At 48.4% G+C, this 20,303-nt stretch overlaps 2 protein-coding genes across 2 annotated transcripts in view; one reads left to right on the plus strand and one right to left on the minus strand.

Annotated features, from left to right (window-relative positions):
• GCSH (glycine cleavage system protein H) overlaps positions 1–20,303 on the minus strand; it is a 729,662-nt gene that overhangs the window by 82,131 nt on the left and 627,228 nt on the right. The gene's annotated exons all lie outside the window — the stretch shown is intronic.
• GAN (gigaxonin) overlaps positions 12,611–20,303 on the plus strand; it is a 33,507-nt gene continuing 25,814 nt past the window's right edge. The window contains exon 1 of the mRNA XM_049786282.1: positions 12,611–12,860. Within this exon, the coding sequence (XP_049642239.1) occupies positions 12,694–12,860 (167 nt within the window). The 5' untranslated portion in view covers positions 12,611–12,693. The remainder of the gene's footprint in view (positions 12,861–20,303) is intronic.

The raw sequence follows: 20,303 nt of genomic DNA on the forward strand, positions 1-20,303 counted from the left end.
TCCGGCCCCAGGAATCACTCTTGGTCGGCTCAGGGGACCATATGGGATGCTGGGGATCAAACCTGGGTCAACTCTGTGCAAGGCAAACTCTATTCTATCACTCTTCCCCAGGACTCTGATCTTTGTGCATCTCTGCTCTCATTCACACAAGAGCCACCTTATGGTGGGGATTTGGGCTGTGCTACCAGTCTGTTAGGGCATCTCAGGGGCTGAAGTTCCTGCAGGGGGATTGGATACTTCTGGGCACCTAGGCAATTCATCTTTCCCTTGAGCACCTCAAGAATGAGGACCATCCTGGGTTTGCTGGTAGCATCTCCTGCTTAAACTGTCTTCACAATATTCCACCCTAACCCCAGCATAGCCTCACCATTTCTAGGCTCACATCACTGTCATCCCATCTATAGTCAAACCATCATGGGGGGTATTAGCAATATGGGGTTCTCCTCACCTCTGGGCTCACCCCAGCCTTCCCTTCTCTGAACAGACCCTAATCTCTCCTCCATCTCACACACTTCTGGTCTTCCTAACCACTGCCCACACCTTTCTTTGCTCCCCTGACCTTGTGTAAATCAAGTTATTGATTCCAAGTACTGTCATGTGTCCTTCCATGCCAGAGTGGGAGTCTGTAAGTGACATTCAGGATAGGAATTTTCCCCTGGGGATCCTGCACCAATACAGTCCTTAGGGTGCATGCCCAGCATGCACTTGACCTGGGCTTTATTTCCAGTATCATGTGGCCCACCTGATCAATCCCTGGAGGCCTCAAGCACTGTTGATTTGCCCCAGAATCTGAGCAGCAATACATTCTATGAGTCTCGCATAGAACCCAGGGCCCAGGAGGCTGAGAATCCCTGAACTGTTCACTGTTGGGAGGTCCCTTCCCCTCAAAAAGGAAGGCTCTCTCATAATTATTCATATTCAACATCCCCTGGAGTCTAGAACAGTGTCTGGATATTCAGGTGCCGAATGAACCGAGCACTTGAAGGGACTCACCAAGTTCCTGTCTGTTGAGGGTTTGGCTCATTGCCTCTTAGGGCCCCTGTGGGCTGAGTCTCAGTAATGTGAGGATTTTCCTGTTCACATCCCTGCCCTGCCCCATGAACACCCAGGTGGTTTCGATCTCTACATCGGGGAGAGTCTCGATTCTCATCTGCACCCATACTTACGAAAGCCCAGGTGGGAAGGAAGTGTTTCCACCTTGAAGGGTGAGCAGGGGGTAAAAGTTTCTGGATTCTGGAGATGGCCGAGTTGGGAATGGAAATTGGGTATGGGTGATGTTGCTGGAGGGGTCCCAAGGGCTCCTGTGGGCAAAATGCATCTGTGGATTCAGCCCTTGGAGGGACCACATCAGAGGCTTCCTGGAACCACAGTGACTCTAAATCTAAGTCAATCCTCAGGTCCACAGAGCCTTTGCTCAGATCAGTTTCTTGGCACAGAAGCTCAGAGATACCTGCAGACTCTGAATTGAGCAGCATGCCCCAGACCTCTTACCAGCAGGCTAGCAGAAGGGGGAAGAGGTAATTTGGAAGGCAAATTCATGTTCCCCATTCCTGATGCCCTCCACAAAACAGCAATAACAAACTCAGATCAGAGATGTTAATCTGGCACTGGCTAACTCAGTTGGCCATCCTCCATTTCCAAAAGACCCCAAGCATTTCTAGGGAATGCTACTTTTTTTCATAGTTTTTTTTTTTTTTTTTTTTTTTTTTTTTTGTGGTTTTTGGGTCACACCCGGCAGCGCTCAGGGGTTATTCCTGGCTCCATGCTCAGAAATTGCTCCTGGCAGGCACGGGGGACCATATGGGACACCGGGATTCGAACTGATGACCTCCTGCATGAAAGGCAAACACCTTACCTCCATGCTATCTCTCCGGGCCCTTTTCATAGGTTTAATTGCAGTGTGTCTCCTTACTTTGGTTTTTGTATGGACATAAAAGTGACTCAAGGGTGCAAAATATTGTAGACTGGCAAAATATCTGTGACAAAAGGAACTTCTTATCATAGGGCAGCAGACTAGCTTGTTCCCAGCTTTAACTATCAATCCATCTATCCTTCTGTCCATCCATTCATTCATCTATCCATTTGTCCATCTATCTGTCTTTTTATCCATCTATCCATTCACTCATTCATCAGTTTCCTTCTGTCTCTGTCCATCCATTCATCTCTTCTTCTACCTCCCCATCCACCCATCTGTCCTTCCATTCATCATCTATAGATGATGAATGCCCATCCATCCATCCATCCATCTCTCCTTCTGCCCATCTGTCTTCCCATCTATCAGTCTGTCGATCCATCTACCCACCCATTCACCACCACTCACACACCTACCCATTTATCCACTTATCCACCAACCCATCTATCCTCCAGCTGTTTATCTCTTAAACATCCATTTTCTCACAACTTGTATAAAAGCTACCATGTTGACCAGAAAAAATAATATGCTAGGCAAAGCACTTGTCTTACTGATCATCTTGCATAAGTCTATCTTTAGTTCAGTCCCTGGCACAACCCATGGTTGCCAGAGCACTGCCAGGAGTGACCCCTGAGCACAGAACCAGAAATGGGCTCTCAGGGGCTGGAGCAGTGGTTCAGAGTGGCAAGATATCTGCCTTTCTGGTGCTAGCCTAGAACAGACCACGGTTTGATCCCCCAGTATCCCATATGATCTCCCATACCAGGAGCAATTTCTGAGCACATAGCAAGGAGTAACCCCTGAGCGTCACCGGGTGTGGCCAAAAAAAAAATCAAAATAAAAAATACACAGAGTAGCTGGGTATAAGGGGAAAATATAAACAAATGACCATATATATGGCAAAAAGCTTGACATAAAATGCATTTTTTTAAAAGATAAAAGCATGAACTGGGACCAAGAAGAGTACAAGAGATAAAGGATTTGTGTGACATGCAGCCAATCCTATTTTAAGCCCCAACATCACATATGGTCCCTAAGAACCACTGGATGTAACTCAATCCCTGGTATTTCTACATGTCCCCCACTCCAAAAATGTAAATAAACAGACACAATAAGTCCAGAGTATTGACCAGAATCACAGCAAATTGACAAAGCAGATATATTTGGAAATAGAAGCCTCTCAGTCAGGTGCCCACTACGATGTTGACCATCACCAGCAGCCAAAGAATTCCCAGAGGCAACAGAGAGGAGAACCAGGGTGCCTAGGGATAAGGGAAGATGAAGGAGAGGGCCTGGATTCTGTTCCACCATCAGACATGGCACATGGCACTCTGCCCTTCAGCCAAAGCCTAAGTTTGCCTTCATCTCAATTTTTCACCAATCTTCTTGTGTAATGGCTTTGGGAAGGGGATTACCCCAAAAGCTCTCTGCTACACTCCTCCACTCCACCCCCACTTTTCAGGGTCTTGTGTGTGGTGTGTGTCTTGTTTCCTGTGGGGGCATGGGAAGAACTATGATTGGAATCAGATTCCTCCCTCCCTGGGCCTCACCCAGTGCCCAGCATGAAGCAAGCACACAGATAATGAACTTGATAAGCACATACTGACTCCAACCTTACCCAGTGCCTTGCCATCCATGGAAGATTCAGATCAGACAATGTGGGCTGTGGTCGCTAGCGGTTGAGCTGCAGAAAGCCAACTTCCAGAGCCTGCCTAAAAATGAGTTTTGCCCTCGACTCTTGGCACCTCAGGTTAAGCATTAAGAACTCAGGAGTTCAGAGAGCAATAGCAGATGTGGTGGTTAATGTGGTAGATTTGGTAACTACCAAATCTGAGGTTTTGATAAATAGGGTTTCCATATTTTGTGGAAAAATGGCAACCTGTTTCTCTGGAAAGGCAGCATATGCTGATTACAGAGCACACCTTAAAGTCACAAACTACAAATTATTGATGTTGAAACCTTGCATTTCCCAAGAGGCAGAAATGGAAAGTGAGCACCAGCTCTTCGTGCAGACTGACCACCGATAGTTTGACTCTTGAGGGTCCCATACAAACTGGGTTCCTTTCCAATAAACTTGGGTTGAGCCCATTTATCTTATATTTACCGAGTAGGCTGTGTAAGGCTCAGAACATGCTAGTTTTGTTATGAAACTCCTGTGTGTGTCTCTTCCCTGCATTAACTGACGGTGTGTGACAAGGTCCCACTGCTCATAATCGTGGGTCCCCTAATCCCTAATGGGGAGATCTAGGTGGCTGATGTGAAGATTCACTAGGGTCTGGGACAGAAAGCAGAAAGCATTGTGCCCTGAGTAAGGAACAGAAGTGGCACAGCAGAAAATTAAAGAAAGTAAGAAAATAATGGGGCCAGGGGCCAGAGAGATAGCACAGCAGTAGGGTGTTTGCCTTGCACAGAGTGGTTTGAATCCCAGTATCCCATATGTTTCCCTGTGCCTGCCAGAAATGATTCCTGAGTGCAGAGCCAGGAGTAACCCCTGAGCACTGCCAGGTGTGACACAAAAACAAAAACAAACACAAAAAAAAAAAAGAAAAGAAAAGAATAGCTGGAGATATAGCATGAAGGTAGGTTGTTTGCCTTGCATGCAGAAGGACGGTGGTTCGAATCCCGGCATCCCATATGGTCCCCTGTGCCTGCCAGGGTCGATTTCTGAGCGTAGAGCCAAGAGAAACCCCTGAGCACTGCTGGGTGTGACCCCCCCCCCAAAAAAAAGAAAGAAAAAGAAAAAGAAAAGAATAGAATGGGGCCAGAGATAGTACAGTGATTGTTAGGGTATTTGCCTTGGACATGGTAAACTTAGATTCCATCCTGTAACCTCACAGGGTTCTCTGAGCCCTTTACAGGGGTGATCCCTGAACACAGCCAAGTATAGACCCCCAAAATTGAGGCAGGCAACAATCTCTGCTTTCAGACATTGCCCCCCCCCCCACACCTTGCACTCCTCACGTAGAGGTCTGGATGTAGAGGAGTGGTCAGCACACTGCAGTTTTCTGCTAGTTTCTGGAACCTTATCTTGGTAGTTCTTATCTCTTTGGTGTTCCACCCCTACACAGAGCCCTGCAAGTGTTCTGAGTAGGCACCCCAACCCTACGCTGCTGGTCCCTTTGATGGCTGCAGATTTTTTTTTTTTTGGTTTTTCGGGCCACACCCATTTGATGCTCAGGGGGTACTCCTGGCTAAGTGCTCAGAAATTGCCCCTGGCTTGGGGGGACCATATGGGATGCCTGGGGATCGAACCGCGGTCCTTCCTTGGCTCGCGCTTGCAAGGCAGACACCTTACCTCTAGCGCCACTTCGCCGGCCCCGGCTGCAGAGTCTTTAGTGAAGTTGGATGACAAGTTGGGTGCGGACAATGGTGACCAGGTCCACAGTGGTATCCACACTGTGCTTAGTGTTCACTGCTTTGGTCTCTTCAGGGGTTCTGGGGGGCTTAATGAAAGGAATACCGTATTTTCCGGCGTATAAGACGTCTTTTGAAACAAAAAAAGTCAACCGAAAATCGGGGGTCGTCTTATACGCCGAGTATATCCCGAAAAATGTTTCAATATGCCGCTAAACGAAAATTGTCTGAATATTGCCACAAAACAAATTTTCCAACTCGATCCTGCACCAATCACTGCAAGACTGCTCGGACCGCCTCTCTAACTCAGCCAATCCAAGCAAGTTTTTTATGCATGCAAATTAGACAATGTTCTGGACCGAATCTACACTGTAAAAAGCCTGCTCAGATTGGCCAGAGTCAGAGAGGAAGTCTATTACAGTATATAACCTTTGAACCTTTGCTTGTTGTGATTGGCTCACTGTGGTACATACAGTTGCAACACAGGAACGTTCTGTCTGATACAGCGAATATAGGCCTAAACCTATGTTTTAACTGCAAAATTAGGGGGTCGTCTTATACGCCAGAAAATATGGTAGTTACAGAAGATGCCATCCCAGCCTGGCTGGTCTCTTAATCATCCATCATTCTTCCTATCCTGCTCAGGGCTTCTCTTTGCAAGTTCATTTCCTGTCCTACAACTCACTCTGGATAACTTTTCTTCTTTCAAGCAATGAATAAAAAGATCCAGAGAAAGTTGACTCTCTCTCTCTCTCTCTCTCTCTCTCTCTTTCTCTCTCTCTCTCCTTCCCCTTCTCCCCCACCCTTCAAAGTACTTTTAGTAAATATTTATTTACTCTTTTTATGTGTGTGTTTGAAGGGCACACCTGGCTGTGCTCAAAGCTTGCTCCTGCCTCTGCTCTCAGAAGTCACTCCTGATGGGTTTGGGAGACCATATGAAATGCCAGGGATAGAAACTGGGTCAGCTGCATGCAAAGCGAGCTCCTTATCCACTGGACTATCTGTCCAGCCCAGTAAATCTGTATTTATTAATCACGTAGTTTTTCATGTGTTGCTTTAGAGGCTGGGAATGCAGTGATAAATAAAATTGGGGAAGGTAGCTGCTAGATTCCTGAAAACCTAGTCAGAGAAAACATACACTAACAGAGGTAGCGGTAGCTGGTGATTCAACTCAGGGAAAAAGGAAGCAGATAAAAGGGGACTGTTCTACTGGGGGTGGGGGGAGGAATGGAGGTTTTCTTGGGGAGCTGAGTCTGAAGAGAAGGAAGGAGACTTCCAGATTTGGGGACAGGGGTGTCAGCCTGGGAAAAGGCCCTGAGTGGGTGTACTTGAAAGGCCAGTTTGAGGAAGAGCAGGGAAGTCATCTGGTTATGGCATGAGGAGGGAGGGGGGAGTGGTAGAAAATGGGGTCACGGAGAAAATACAACCCAGATCACATGGAGAACAGTGGTTAAAAAATGTAGGTTCTTGGGGGCCAGAGCAATGGCTCAGTGATAAGGCATTTGCCTTGCATGTGTCTGACCTAGGACAGACCTCAGTTTGATCCCCCAGCATCCCTTATGCTCCCCCAAGCCAAAAGCAATTTCTGAGTGCATAGCCAGGAGTAACCCCTGAGCGTCACCGGGTGTGGCCCAAAAATCCAAAAAAAAATGTAGGTTCTCCCCACAACCCCCCAAGTTTGATGAGAAGCACAGGAGGGTTTTGCATGGGGAAGGACTTGGTTTGATTAACTCAGAGGAGAAAAGTCCTCTGAAAGGGACAAGAGGAAAGGCAGGAAGAGGAATGGGGACATCAGAGTATCAGGCCCTGGAGAGTTGCCTGCTGGTCCAAGTGAGTCCTGGTGATGACTGAGAAGTGGAGCTGAATTGGCGGGACTATCTGCAGAGTTTCCTTGGGTGCAGGGCACAAGAATGATCTAGAGTGATCTCAAATTTCTGCCCTTGGGTAAATGAGTAAATGGGTAAATTCCCCCACTTGCTGGAGGGAAGACTGGGTTGCCTGGTAAATTCTGGAAAGGTGGTTGGAGGTACCAGTTCGAAGTTCATAAATAGTTAGGGAAAGATACCCCTGAAGTGATCCCTTATGGACAGAAAAAAAAATATATGGGTCTAGAGATATTTCTTTTTTTTTTTTTTTTTCTCTTTTTGGTTTTTGGGCCACACCCGGCGATGCTCAGGGGTTACTCCTGGCTGTCTGCTCAGAAATAGCTCCTGGCAGGCACTGGAGACCATATGGGACACCGGGATTCGAACCAACCACCTTTGGTCCTGGATCGGCTGCTTGCAAGGCAAACACCACTGTGCTATCTCTCCGGGCCCAAGTCTAGAGATATTTCTCTGAATATTGTGTAAATATACAGAATCAACTCTTGGGAGTCATAAATATGGATGTTAACTGACTCAGCAATTTGGAAGAGCTTAGATTTTCGAAAAGAAAGGAGTTATATATAGGTTTGGACAAATGACAGATTTACCCAATAAAGTATTTGAAGACCGCCTTCCAGTGAATCACAGCCGACTGTCTCAACCAGAATCAACTTGGTATAATGGAAAAAGCTCACAGAGCTGGAAGGCAGAAGCTTAGGCCTGTCTGCTCTGCCCTGAGAAGGTCACATGTGTGACTTTGACCATAACCTTCATTCAGCTAATTTTCTCAAGTATATGCATCTGTAGGCTGGCATGTCTTCTCAGGAGCTTCCAAATGACCCAATTATTTTTTCACCTGGATTATTTCTTTGACCAGACTTTTTGTTTTGTTTTGTTTTTGTTTTTGGGCCACAACCCTGTGACGCTCAGGGGTTACTCCTGGCTATGAGCTCAGAAATCGCTCCTGGCTTGGGGGGGACCATATGGGACGCCGGGGGATCGAACCATCGATCCGTCCTACGCTAGCACTTGCAAGGCAGACACCTTACCTCTAGCGCCACCTTCCCGGCCCCTCTTTGACCAGACTTTAGCTCCTTTTGTAGCATTTTTGTTGTTGTTGTTGTTGTTGTTGTTCATAACTGGTGATGCTCAGGGATTGCTTCTGGTTCTGCACACAGGGGTTACTCACGGCAGTAATCAGAAGATTATATGGGACACTGGAAATTGAATCCCAGGTTGGCTGCATTCAAGGCAAGTGTTCTATCCACTGTACTATTTCTCCATTCTTCTTTCTAGAACTTCATAAAAATAAAACACAAGGGGATGGAGCAATAATACAGGGCCATGCAGTCAACCTAGATTCAACTTCTGACATCCCATATGGTTCCCTGAGCACCATCAGGAGTAATTCTTGAGTACATAACCAGGAGTAAATTCTGAATATTGCCAAGGGTGGCCCAAAATGTCAAAATAATCCAAACCTAGGCACATAGTTGTCCATATTAATCTGCAATAATCTGCAATGAGTACTTCCATCTTCTCCTTTTCCGTATATTTTTCTACATAAAACTTTGTTATGTTAGTTTACCTCATTATGTTAATCAATTTTGTCTCTTGAATAAATTCTTACAATAAAAACATAAATAAAACTTACTACACACACACACACACACACATGGATTCTGCACCAAGGGTTCATTTTGTACAGTCAAAGAAAGGGCCTTCTTGCTTTTACTTGTATTGTAAAAATCCTAGCCAACCAGAGAGGACCAGAAAATAGGAAGGAAACTGAGACCATGTAACTGAGACCATGGCCACTGTGTCTGATCTCCCCAATGTCACATCTGGAAGCAGATCCAGAGAGCAGGTACCCAACACAGAAGCTTGAAGCAATGGCTATTAGAAGTCTTAAGAAAGGGGCCGGGCGGTGGTGCTGGAGGTAAGGTGCCTGCCTTGCCTGCGCTAGCCTAGGACGGACCGCGGTTCGATCCCCCGGCGTCCCATATGGTCCCCCAAGAAGCCAGGAGCAACTTCTGAGTGCATAGCCAGGAGTAACCCCTGAGCGTCACAGGGGTGTGGCCCAAAAACCAAAAAAAAAAAAAAAAAAAAAAAAGAAGTCTTAAGAAAGAACCCATTTAGTATCTGGTCTCCCCACTCTCAAGATCCTCTCAGGGGGGTGGCTGAGCTTCTAAACCAGAGTGACCAGTTACATCCAGAGACAGAAACTTCTGGAGTGAGGTGGGATCTGAGTCTTGTTTCCTAACTGCCATGTTCGATAGCTCTGGAATGCAGGGAAACAATAACAACAACCTGTCTTGTAATGGCCATGAACAAGTGCAGGGTGGCCTGGTTTGAGCAATATCGAGGCAGGCCACAGAAACGAGGCTGTCTGGGGCAGGTCCGCCAACGATGGGAGGGAAGCTTTGCACCCCCACATTCGCCCGCCCACGGTAGTATCTCTGGAGGCCCATGGGTCTTTTCAGGCAGATAGGCTAGCAGGGAATATTGCAGACAATGAGGGTGGTCTGGAAGCTTCTATCACACCTGCAGGTGAGCTTGCCTTTGCAAACCTCCCTGATGGACAGCAAACACCTTTTGGCCTGCTGGCTGCCAACCCATTTAGAACCCAATGGCCCTGTCCTTGGTCCCTTCTTTGTGTCAAAACAAAGGAGAAGGTTCACTTCAACCAGGAAGTTGCCTGCCTGCTTACTGGCCTCACCGGTTACTTGAATCCAGCAACATCCCCATTCCAGGGTACCTGAGCACTGATTTTGTTTTGGAACTTCTGATGTTGGCAAGCTAGATCAGCATTCCGAGCAATTAATCAGTGTCTATTAAACATCTTGCTTGTGAAGAGCACTAGACCTGTCAACGATGCCTTTTCTTGACCCCAACAACAACCCAGTTAAGAAGACAAGACACATAAAAAATACTGTTCAAATATTTATTAAGTGCCTGGTACTCACAGGGTGTAAACCTGCCCTCCGTCCAGTAAACAGATCATTCCATGGGTGAGGCACAGTACTTGCAAGGCATCTGGTCCCCAAAAGGAAATTTGACTATTGTATTGGAGAGCCAAGAGGTTCTGGGGGAGCCAACCTAGAGCAGTGGGCATAAGAGGCATGAGCTCTGCCACTTGAACCACTTCTCCAGGCCCTAAAACTTAAGACATGATATAACATACAAGCGTGGAGAAATAAAGCCATTGCAACCAGTTATCTACAGGACTAATGTTCCAAGTTCAGCCACAACTAGGAGAAAGGGGTGGGTGTGGCTCCCTTGGGAACAAATCAGGGACAAGATAAGCTCATGCTGCTTGTTTTTCACATTATATCATGACATTTTACAACACACATGAAAACACGGAAATCAGTACAACAACCTCCACACCCCTAAAACCTGCTTTGACAGTTAGAACCTCATGGCCACTTCTATTCACTATACCTCTCACACCACTCCCCGCATTCCTTTGTTTTGCTTTGAAGCCAATTCTGGCATTTCACCTGTAAATAGCTGCATTTATCAGCAACATTTACAGAAGGAAATAGAACTGGCCAACCTTCTCCTAGCCACAACTTTGTCCCCACCGATTCTTCTTCCAGTGACTTTGCCCGAATGATTGTCCTCTGATCACTGCCAGTGGCTTCAAAGTCTGGCTGACTCAGGGTCAAGACCCAAGACTTTACTTACTAAAATCTTTGAGTTGGCTGAAGATGTCTACGCTGCCCCAGACAAACTCGTATTCCATTTATCTGGAACTCTGACCATATTCTTCTAGTTCTTGGCCCTCATAAAAGCACTCATTTGGAAGCTTACTAGGTGCCCATCTGTGTAAAATAGTCGCTAGGTTCTGCATTTTTCTTCCTGTGCCCTCAGCAACCTGCCAGGGTGCCCAAAGCCCTAGGGGGCTTGTTCTGAAAGCTGAGTGGAGCTGACCTATGCTGGCACCCTGTCAAATGGATCCTCCCTGCACTGGGAGCCTCGCTGCAGCACAGCACCTGGCCTCTCCACCCTCCACCCCTACAAAGGTTTCTTTTTGAGAGAAACCAATATTCAGTTGCTCAGTCCAGAAAGTTCTCCTGGGGCTTCTCTGTCTCACAACTCTGTCAACTCTTTAATTTACTTAAGTCATTTGGGGCCAAACCTGGCGGTGCTCAGGGATTTGGGGGGGGAGGGGTGTCATGTCACTGGAGATGAAACCCAAGCCACACACATGCAAAGCATGCACTCCAGCCTACCTCATTACTTTATAATTTCTCTTTTTTAGGGGAAACACACCTCTCGGGGCTCAGGAGTTACTCCTGGTTCTGCACGCAGGAATCACTCCTAGTGGTGCTGGGGGTGGGGGGACGTGCATACAGGATGCTGGGGATCCAATCTGGGTACGCCCTCTCTGTAATAATGTTCAGGCCTCCAGAATATATTTTTAAAAGCCATCTATCACTACCCACCTCTACGACCTCCCTTCCTCCAGCCAAGCAGCCCTCCCAATCGCACCCTTCTCTAGTCTAGGACACTGCAGCACACTCTTCCTCCCCCATTCTCTACGCGACTGTTCGGTGGTCGCTCACTATAAAAACAAAAACAAAAACAAAAACTCCTGCATATATTGGGCTGGAGAGATAGCATCGGGGTAGGGCGTTTGCCTCACATGCAGAAGAACGGTGGTTCGAATCCCAGCATCCCATATGGTCCCCTGAGCCTGCCAGGAGAGATTTCTGAACGTAGAGCCAGGAGTAACCCCTGAGTGCCTCCAGGTGTGCCGTCCCCCCAGAAAAACTCCTGCATAAACAAACCTCCGTAGTGGTACGTAACTAACTAACTCAACACAGGCTCAACAAACACCCCGATCTCCTTTCCATGGGCTCAGGGCACCTGGCCAAATAAACCCCAGATGCTCAGCTTATTCGCCCGACTTCAACTGCTCCTTGGCCCCGCACCCTCAAACTTTCTTTCCCAGGCCCACATGCATGCCTGGATCGTTGCAATCTTTTGGAATGGGGGAGGGTAGGGAAGAAGCTCCTTTCCCCTCACCTTCCATCCAAGCCACCCCTGCCGCACCCGGGCTTACACACCAGAGTCCCCAACACTACGCAGCCACCGCCTGTCTCCATGCACCAGAGGGAGAAGGTAAGCCCAGATCCAGAGCCGCCCAGCTAAACGTGTGGCAAGCCCGAGACTCGGGGTTCCAACAGCCGAGGGCGTACCCCGCGAGTCCGAGCTTGCCCCTGCCCAGCCCTGGGCCCCGCTGCAAGTTAACTTCCCCACGCCGGGGACGGTACAGGGACCGCTCGGGCGGGGAAGACCCTCTGGCTACGGCGGCGGCAGCGGCGGCAGGATGAGGCTTCTGATTGGTCGCCTCGGGTGGCAGGGGGTGGGATCAAGGCTGTCGCGGGGAAATGACGTCATGACGAAGCGCCTTAAAGGCGCTGTCCGGGGGGAGCCGCACAGGGCGCAGGCGCGTTCCAGAGCTCGCTGGTGCCGTGTCTGTCTAGTCCCGGGCCAGGCGCGGGCCGCGGCACAAGGGTCTCGGGCCACCCGTCTGGGGGTGCGTGCGCCGCGATGGCCGAGGGCAGCGCCGTGTCGGACCCTCAGCACGCCGCGCGGCTGCTGCGGGCGCTCAGCTCGTTCCGCGAGGAGTCCCGCTTCTGCGACGCGCACCTGGTGCTGGACGGCGAGGAGATCCCGGTCCAGAAGAACATCCTCGCGGCCGCCAGCCCTTACATCAGGTGAGCAAGAGCCGGGCGGGTCCCTAGGGCACCGCCGTTGACAGCTGCTGACTGACAGCCGGGCGTGGTCTGCCCAGTCGCAGCTTCCCCAACACCCCCAGACCCCGACTGATGTGCTGAGTCCCCGCGTGACCCAGCCCGCGCCCCCCCAACCCTGAGCCTGATCCGATCCCGCGGGGCTGAACCTCGAAGTCTTCCCCCACCCCACCCCGGAACGCCGCCCTGGACATGCTCGGGCCCGGCTCGCCGAGCCCGGCCCAAGTTTGGCCTCCCAAGATGAACTTGCAGAGGAGCTGGGCCGACCCCTCCAGCCGTCAGACACTGAGCCAGGCCCCGCAGCCCCTACTTTTCCCAAGTCGGATGGACGACGGCCCACTCAGTGTCTGGTTAGACCTAACATAGGATAAAGTGAAGAAGAAAAAAAAAGCCCCAAGCGGGTTCTTCTAGAGCCCGGCCCTTCCCGGGAGGAGATTCTTTCCAAGCCAGAGCCTTTTAAAAAGGCGTTTTCCAATTTGGAAGCTTAACCTGACGTTCCAGCTCTCCCCTCATCAGACTAATCTGAGTTTGAGACGACAAAGGGCTTACTTAGGCGAGTGGATCCGCTCTTCTTGCAGGCTTACTGCTCTCTCTCTCTCTCTCTCTCTCTCTCTCTCTCTCTCTCTCTCTCTCTCTCTCTCTCTCTCTCTCTCGGCATAACGTGATTTGCCCTTTTTATGAAACAATCATCTACACTGAAAGCTGAAGCAATCGCTCAGTAAGCAAGTTAAATATAGACTAATAGCGGAGGGTGGCATTGGGAGCCACAGTGCCAGGGAGAGCCCAGTGCTCAGTGCTGTCTAGCAGGACCCAGCACACTGACTGGGCACTCGGGATGTTGGTGCCCTGGTAAGCGGCTCAAGAGCTAACTTCTGACTTGACCCCTTTTCTCCCCTCCAGGGTTAGAGGTAGGGTGCTGGGAGTGTCCGTGGGGTTCTGAATCTGTGTTTGACAGTGTCTGGCTGAGGGAATCAATAAATAGCAAATCAGAACTTGCAGACCAGCCTTTTCCCTGGATCCCTGTTTGAGGAACTGGCTTGGGAAAATGGTCTGGAGGCAGCCTTGTGGGCTTCTTCCAAGTAGCTTTCAGAAACTGAAGGTGACTTCAGATCCCCAACCCACCCCTACCTTGCTTCCTCCTTCTCCTGGTCACTTAGCGCTGTACCCTCACACACGCCCTGTGCATCTGTGAATCTGACACGTTGGGAATCTTTGGGAATCTGCCCTCCCTATGACATACCCCAATACCTTAGTGAAGCCATGGAGTTTTCCCTATTGCGAGTGATTTAATGCATGTGTTGCCTAGGTGGCTGCTTCTTTTCTACCACAGCAGATGGGATGGATCACAGAGCTTGGGCTCTGGCTGTTTCATGTCAGCCACTTAGTTATTCATCCGGCTTCTGCTCATCTTAGCTGGGTGTTGATCATTTAAACCCAGCTCCTGCCCACCCATCTGATAAATGAAAGCTACTGTAGGGGGAAGAGACTGAGACAGAGACTCTGAAAGCTTCCTATATCTGCACAGGGCTCCAAGTTAACAGTGCTCACAGCTGCTTAGTCAGGAAAGGTGGGGTAGTTATTGTTCATGCTAATATGTGATGTCACTTATTTATAACAGCACTCATGTCATTGTGAAATGGACTTGGAGTAGCAGAACCCAGGGAGCTGTTTTTTATCCTCTAGTCCAGGGGTCCTCAAACTTTTTAAACAGGGGGCCAGTTCACTGTCCCTCAGACCATTAGAGGGTCTGACTATAGTAAAAACAAAACTTATGAACGAATTCTTATGCACACTGCATATATCTTATTTTGCAATGAAGAAACAAAACAGATACAAATACAATATGTGGTCCACAGGCCATAGTTTGAGGACCATTGCTAGTCCAATCCTGAGACTTTTGAATTAAAAAAAAAAAAAAAAGGAAATAGCAGTGTAGAGCAGTGGGTCTGTATTAGCTAAGCAATTGTGATTGAACTTGGACAAGTTAATGAACTCCTAATCTCTAGGGGAGGGTGTTTTGAGGATAGAATCAGGGCTCCACCCATGGAAAGCAGAGCAAGGCAGGTGCTTTGCCATGGAGCCACTTAGAGACTGCTGCAGTTGAAACTTAACATATCTTAATATTCAGTGGATTCACTTCTGATCAGCACATCCTAATGATCACATACCCTAATGGTATTTGAGTTGCAGCTTGGCATATTCAGCCTATGGTTAGACAGAATCACCTAAAAATAAATTGTTTTAAAATTTTCGTTTGGAGGCCACAACCACCGGTGTCCTGTGAGTGGTGCTCAGGGATCTCTTCTGATGGGCTCAGAAGACCCAACCTGGGTTGGCCATGTGCAAGGCAAGCATCATACCGACTGTGCTGTCTATGGCACCAAGCCTGGACCATGTTGAGTGGCTCGTATGGTTTCTTTACTCCTGGATGCAAGTGGGAGAGTCTCGGAGTGTTATTTGCTGCCTTTTTGTGATCTGTGCATCCCTGCTTACTGCCCTTGCCAACTTCCCAACAGCAGCCACCATGGATTTTTCATGTGCTCTGGGAAAGATCAAACCCCAGTATTCCAGCTATGGGTCCTGCTTGAGTGCCTATCCCTCTGCACCCACTAAAATCCCCCATCACGCTTAGCTAGGCAGGACCATTTGCATAATCTCATTTCGATATCCTTTTTGGCAGTATCTCATGCAGTGGCGGGTGCACGTTGTTTTTTACACGTTGCACAAAACACAAGTCCCGTCGCTCTGGGCTTCAGTCCTTTAATTGCTTCGAGTTAATTTTATGATTGAAGTGGTAGAATAGCCTTCTGTTGCTTTTATAACTATTGATCTCCAAAACCACTTAAGAGTAACTGGACTAATTTGTTATCCTTGGAAACAAACTGTTTCAGCTTTGAGACCTAGTGTAACTGGTTTGTACAGTGTTTCTTTTTGTCAGCTTGAATTTGGAGAATTACTTGGTAACAAAAGGAACTTGCTACTCCCAGAGTAGGAGACACCACCCTCTAGAGGGCGCTTTTTTGTCTGTTCAGTTAAAGAAGTAGATTTCTAGTTGGGGGTGTGTAATTTCCCCCTCACATACTCACACCCCCAAAGTATGTGGCAGGCCAAGGCAGTAGGGGAACTTCTGTTCTACTGTTTGACGGTTGTTCATCTTTCCATTTTGAACCATATTTAGACCTATGATGTCGCTCATACATGGATTTGATGTTCAAACTTTGGAGATTCCTAAGTACCTTTAGGTAATGTCGGCATGTTAACTATGTGAGCAGTGGCAAGTATGTAATTTTTACTTTTTGTTTGTTTTTTGGCCACACCCAATGATGCTCAGGGCCGATTCCTGGCTCTGCACTCCTGGTGGTGCTCAGAGAACCCTTTCGGATGCCAGGAGTAGAACCCAGATTGGCTACATGCAAAGCAAGTGCCCTCCCTGCTGTGCTATTGCTCCAGACCCTCAAGTTGTGTGGGGTTTTGTTTGTTTGGTTGGTTTTGGTTTTGGGGCCACACCCGCCAGCGCTCAGGGTTTACTCCTGGCTCTGCACTCAGAAATCACTCCTGGAAGATTCAGGGGACCACATGGGATGTTGGGGATTGAACCTGGCTCCGTCCCAGGTCGGTCATGTGCAAAGCAAATAGCCTACCCTGTGCTATCACTCCAGCCCCAAGTTTTGTGACTTAGAAGAAGTGTTAGATATTGTTCTACATGCTCAGCATAGGAGACTCCTTCAGACTCACCACCCCAGCAATGAAAGCTACTCACTGACTGTGCCTACTGCTTAGCACAGCGAAGTATGAAAGCTCAACTGGTTGAATTCTTTCCCATGGGTTTCCTTTGGTTTGGTATTTGTGTTTTCCCCTCTCAATGGTCATTATGTTTTTGTTTGGTAGGACCCTATTCCAGCAGGACTCAAGGGTTACTCCTGGCTCTACATTCAAGGATCAAAACCTGGTGGTACTTGGGGGGACCATATATGGTGTTAGGGATCAGACCTGAGTCAGCCGCTTACAAGGTAAATGTCTTCCCCACTGTGCTATGGTTCCAGTCCCCTTTGAGCCCTCTTGATGGTCTTGACAGTCTTGCTATGTTCGACTTTCTTTCTCAAATGGAAAGGTGGGAAACTCATCCAGAGTAGCAAACCCTGACAAGAGGCAGGCAGAAGAAAGGGAATAGAGTCCCCCAGTGTTGTACCCCCTTGGGTGCAGGTATGCCAGGAAGGCATTAGGACAGTTGCTGTGCCCAGCAAAGGCCTCTGTTGTAGGTCCTTCTTCTCCTCCATTTTGTTTCTAGGCTTGCCTGGGAAATGAAATCTAAGCTCGGCTTCTGGGCTGGAAAAGTGGCAAATAGGATTCATCAATCCTAACAACCCACAAAACAGCTTCTTTCTCTGGGGAAAGGCTCTCTCAGGTAAACGGGATGTTTCCCTTTCTGAATTCCCAGGGTTTGCTTGGCTGCAGGTGCTGCCCCTCACGTCCCCACACCCCACAATCAGGATTCATACTCATGAGCTTGATTCTTGGGGAGTCCGGCTTGTCTGTAAAGGAGTTAGAAGTGAACCACTGCCATGTGGCCACAGAGACCTTATAGGCTTCAGGATAGTGTTCTAGCCCTAGATTTACTCTTGAGAATTTGGAGTTTTATGGGGGATCAGTTGGGTCATGCATTATTTGGACCTGGGTAGAAGTGGAAACCTAAAATTTTTTGGGGTCCTCCCAAGAGGAGGCCAATAATAAAAATAAAATAGTTACTTTTTCTTTTCTTTTTGTTGGTTTCTGTTTTGGAGCCATATCCCCCCGTGCTCAGAGGCTACTCCTGGCTCTGGGCTCAGGGATCACTTTGATATGCTTGGGGGACCATTTGGTATGCCAGGGATCAAACTTGGGTTGGCTACATGAAAGGCAAATGCCCTCCCTGCTGTACTATCACTCAGCCTCCACTCTTTTTTTTTTTTCCTTTTTGGGCCACACCCGGTGACGCTCAGGGGTTACTCCTGGCTATGCGCTCAGAAGTCGCTTCTGGCTTGGGGGACCATATGGGACGCCGGGGGATCAAACAGCGGTCCGTCCTAGGCTAGCGCTGGCAAGGCAGATACCTTACCTCTAGCACCACCACGCTGGCCCCCCTTTTTTTTCTTTTTAAGGGAAAGAAAGGTGGTCCTGTGAGGAGAGTAGAGATTGAGCCTAGACTCCATCCTGTGTATCAGCTTACTTTTCTGGGGCTCAGTTTCCTCTCCTTTGGAGGGTGGTTAACCGGGCTGCACACTCTGCCTTCAGAACCTCCTTGTACCTGGAGAGCACTTCTGCCAGTCAGCCTGGTACATGGCTTCATGTGTGCATGTCGTGAGGACAAGCCTGTTTCTGTGCCTGCAGTTTGTCACCTTGGAAATTGACTTGTGCTTGACGCTGATGCATCTCCTTTGCCCTCTCATGGATAGTTGGGGGGGGGGGGGTGTCCATTCTGCTGGGAAGCTTGGATATCACCTCAGCATTGCTCTGTCATGAGCATTTATTTCATGCTGTTGAGTTGGAAGTGTTCCGAGGCCTCTTATTGATGAGCCTGTGGTGCCAGTTAAGTCTAAAGTTTGGCTCGGAGAGGATGTTGTGGAGGCACTTAGGGAGGCTAATGTGGTCTTTGTCGGTGGGCCAGAAGTCCAGGGAGAGAGCAGGCTGCCTGCACTGTACTGACTGCACACAGGCCTGAGACGCTTCTCGGGTGTTCTGGGGGATGGTCCACATTGGTGCTGCTGCAGAAGGATTGTTCTAGGGATTTTGAAGCTAAGTCCTGAAGTGCTCAGAGACTCAGCCGTAAGCTCTAGGTTCTGAGAGGCCGGGTCCATCCAGTCCTGGTCTTTCTCGAAAGCTCCCAGCTTTTCTGCCTGCCTCCTGTCACACCCCTGTGAGGATGGGAGGGGTCTGCCCTGGATCCCCTTTCTGAGTTCCAGACGCTTTGCGTCAAGTTGTAAGGCAGTCTCAGACACTTTTACAAGGGAGTACTCAGCTGAGTGCTTTTCAATCGACTTTTTCCTCTTTAGCAGCTGCATCTGTGTTTCACAAATATCTGTTCTGAGGGTTTTCAAAAGTGATTTGGACGTTCCCAAAAGTGAGAAGTGAGGTTGTATACATATAACACCCCAGGGCCAGAGGGTCAAGGGGGTAGCCCTCTTGGTCTGGGGCCCTGATTGGCATGGCTGGTTCAAGCTTACATATGGTACCCACTTCTCTCCTTCATGGCTGCCCCCAGAAGAAGCAGTGCTCCCGACATTCTTCAGAGGTTTCAGGCAGTGAAAGAAACCAACAAAGTCCCTGTTAGATCAGGGAACTGAACATGTCTACTAGGCTAGCAAGAGCAAGTTTACTAGTCTGACTCCTGGTGGGTTTACTTAAGTATCCAATGTTTAGTCTGATGTTTAGTGTTTCTTTGCATAATAGTGTTTTTAAAAACAAGCCCGAGCCCTGATGGATCCAGCTCATTAGTCAGCCTCAGGCTCCTTCTTTCTGGGGAGTGTGGGGAGTGGAGGAGGGTAACGGCCTGTGGAAGGTGTTGAACAGAATGGGGAAATCCCTAGACTCATTCTTTGACTGTTATCTCTTTAGATACTTTGTATTTCCCCTTTATTTGGTGCCTCTTGATATTTTGTATTTTTCTCCATTTCTTCTGCCTCTTTTGGTACTTTGAATTTTCCTTTTCTTCTGCCTCCTTTGATACTTTGTATTTTCCTCAGTAAGTTTTCTTCAGTGTACCTAAGGTAGTTTTTGTTACACGTCTGCACCGGTTGTGCTTTAGGGATTCACTCCTGATAGGCTCACGGGACCATATGTGGTGTGTAGGTCAGCCACATGCCAAGCAAGCACCCTCCCAGCTGTTAATGTTCCAGCCTCTTGAAGTAATTGTTTTTTTGTTCGTTTTTGTTTGGTGGTGCAAACGGCAACACTCCTTGTTGCCTCTGTGTTGGGGGGGGGGGGGTGTCACTCCTCGTGCTACTAAGGATGGAGCCCAGATCCCATAGGCAGTGTGCACTCAGCAGCCCCAGAAGGTGAATGGGTCCTAAATCAGAGAAGGGAGTTATCTGTAAAGAAAGTTAATCTATAAAGAAAACATAACAGGCAAAGCAGAAGCTGTTTGGCTTTGGGATACTCTGGGGGGCCGTCTCTGAGGAGCTGCAACAGCATTATTCTGAAGATCTGGGTATATAGATACATACACACACAGAGAGAGAAGCAGGGGGAGAAAAAATTAGAGGCACTTAGCCACAGATCTCTGGATGTGCCTGTTTGTTTCAATATTTCCTCAGTTGAGAAACAGCAGGAAAAGGATACTTAGGGGAAATTCAGGTGAAACATTTTGTTAGATAAAACTCAGTTTGCCTTCACTGGAAGTTTGAGGGATGATATGCACTTAAATGGAGGATG

This window comes from Suncus etruscus, chromosome 14, assembly GCF_024139225.1.
Source record: "Suncus etruscus isolate mSunEtr1 chromosome 14, mSunEtr1.pri.cur, whole genome shotgun sequence".
NCBI lineage: Eukaryota > Metazoa > Chordata > Mammalia > Eulipotyphla > Soricidae > Suncus > Suncus etruscus.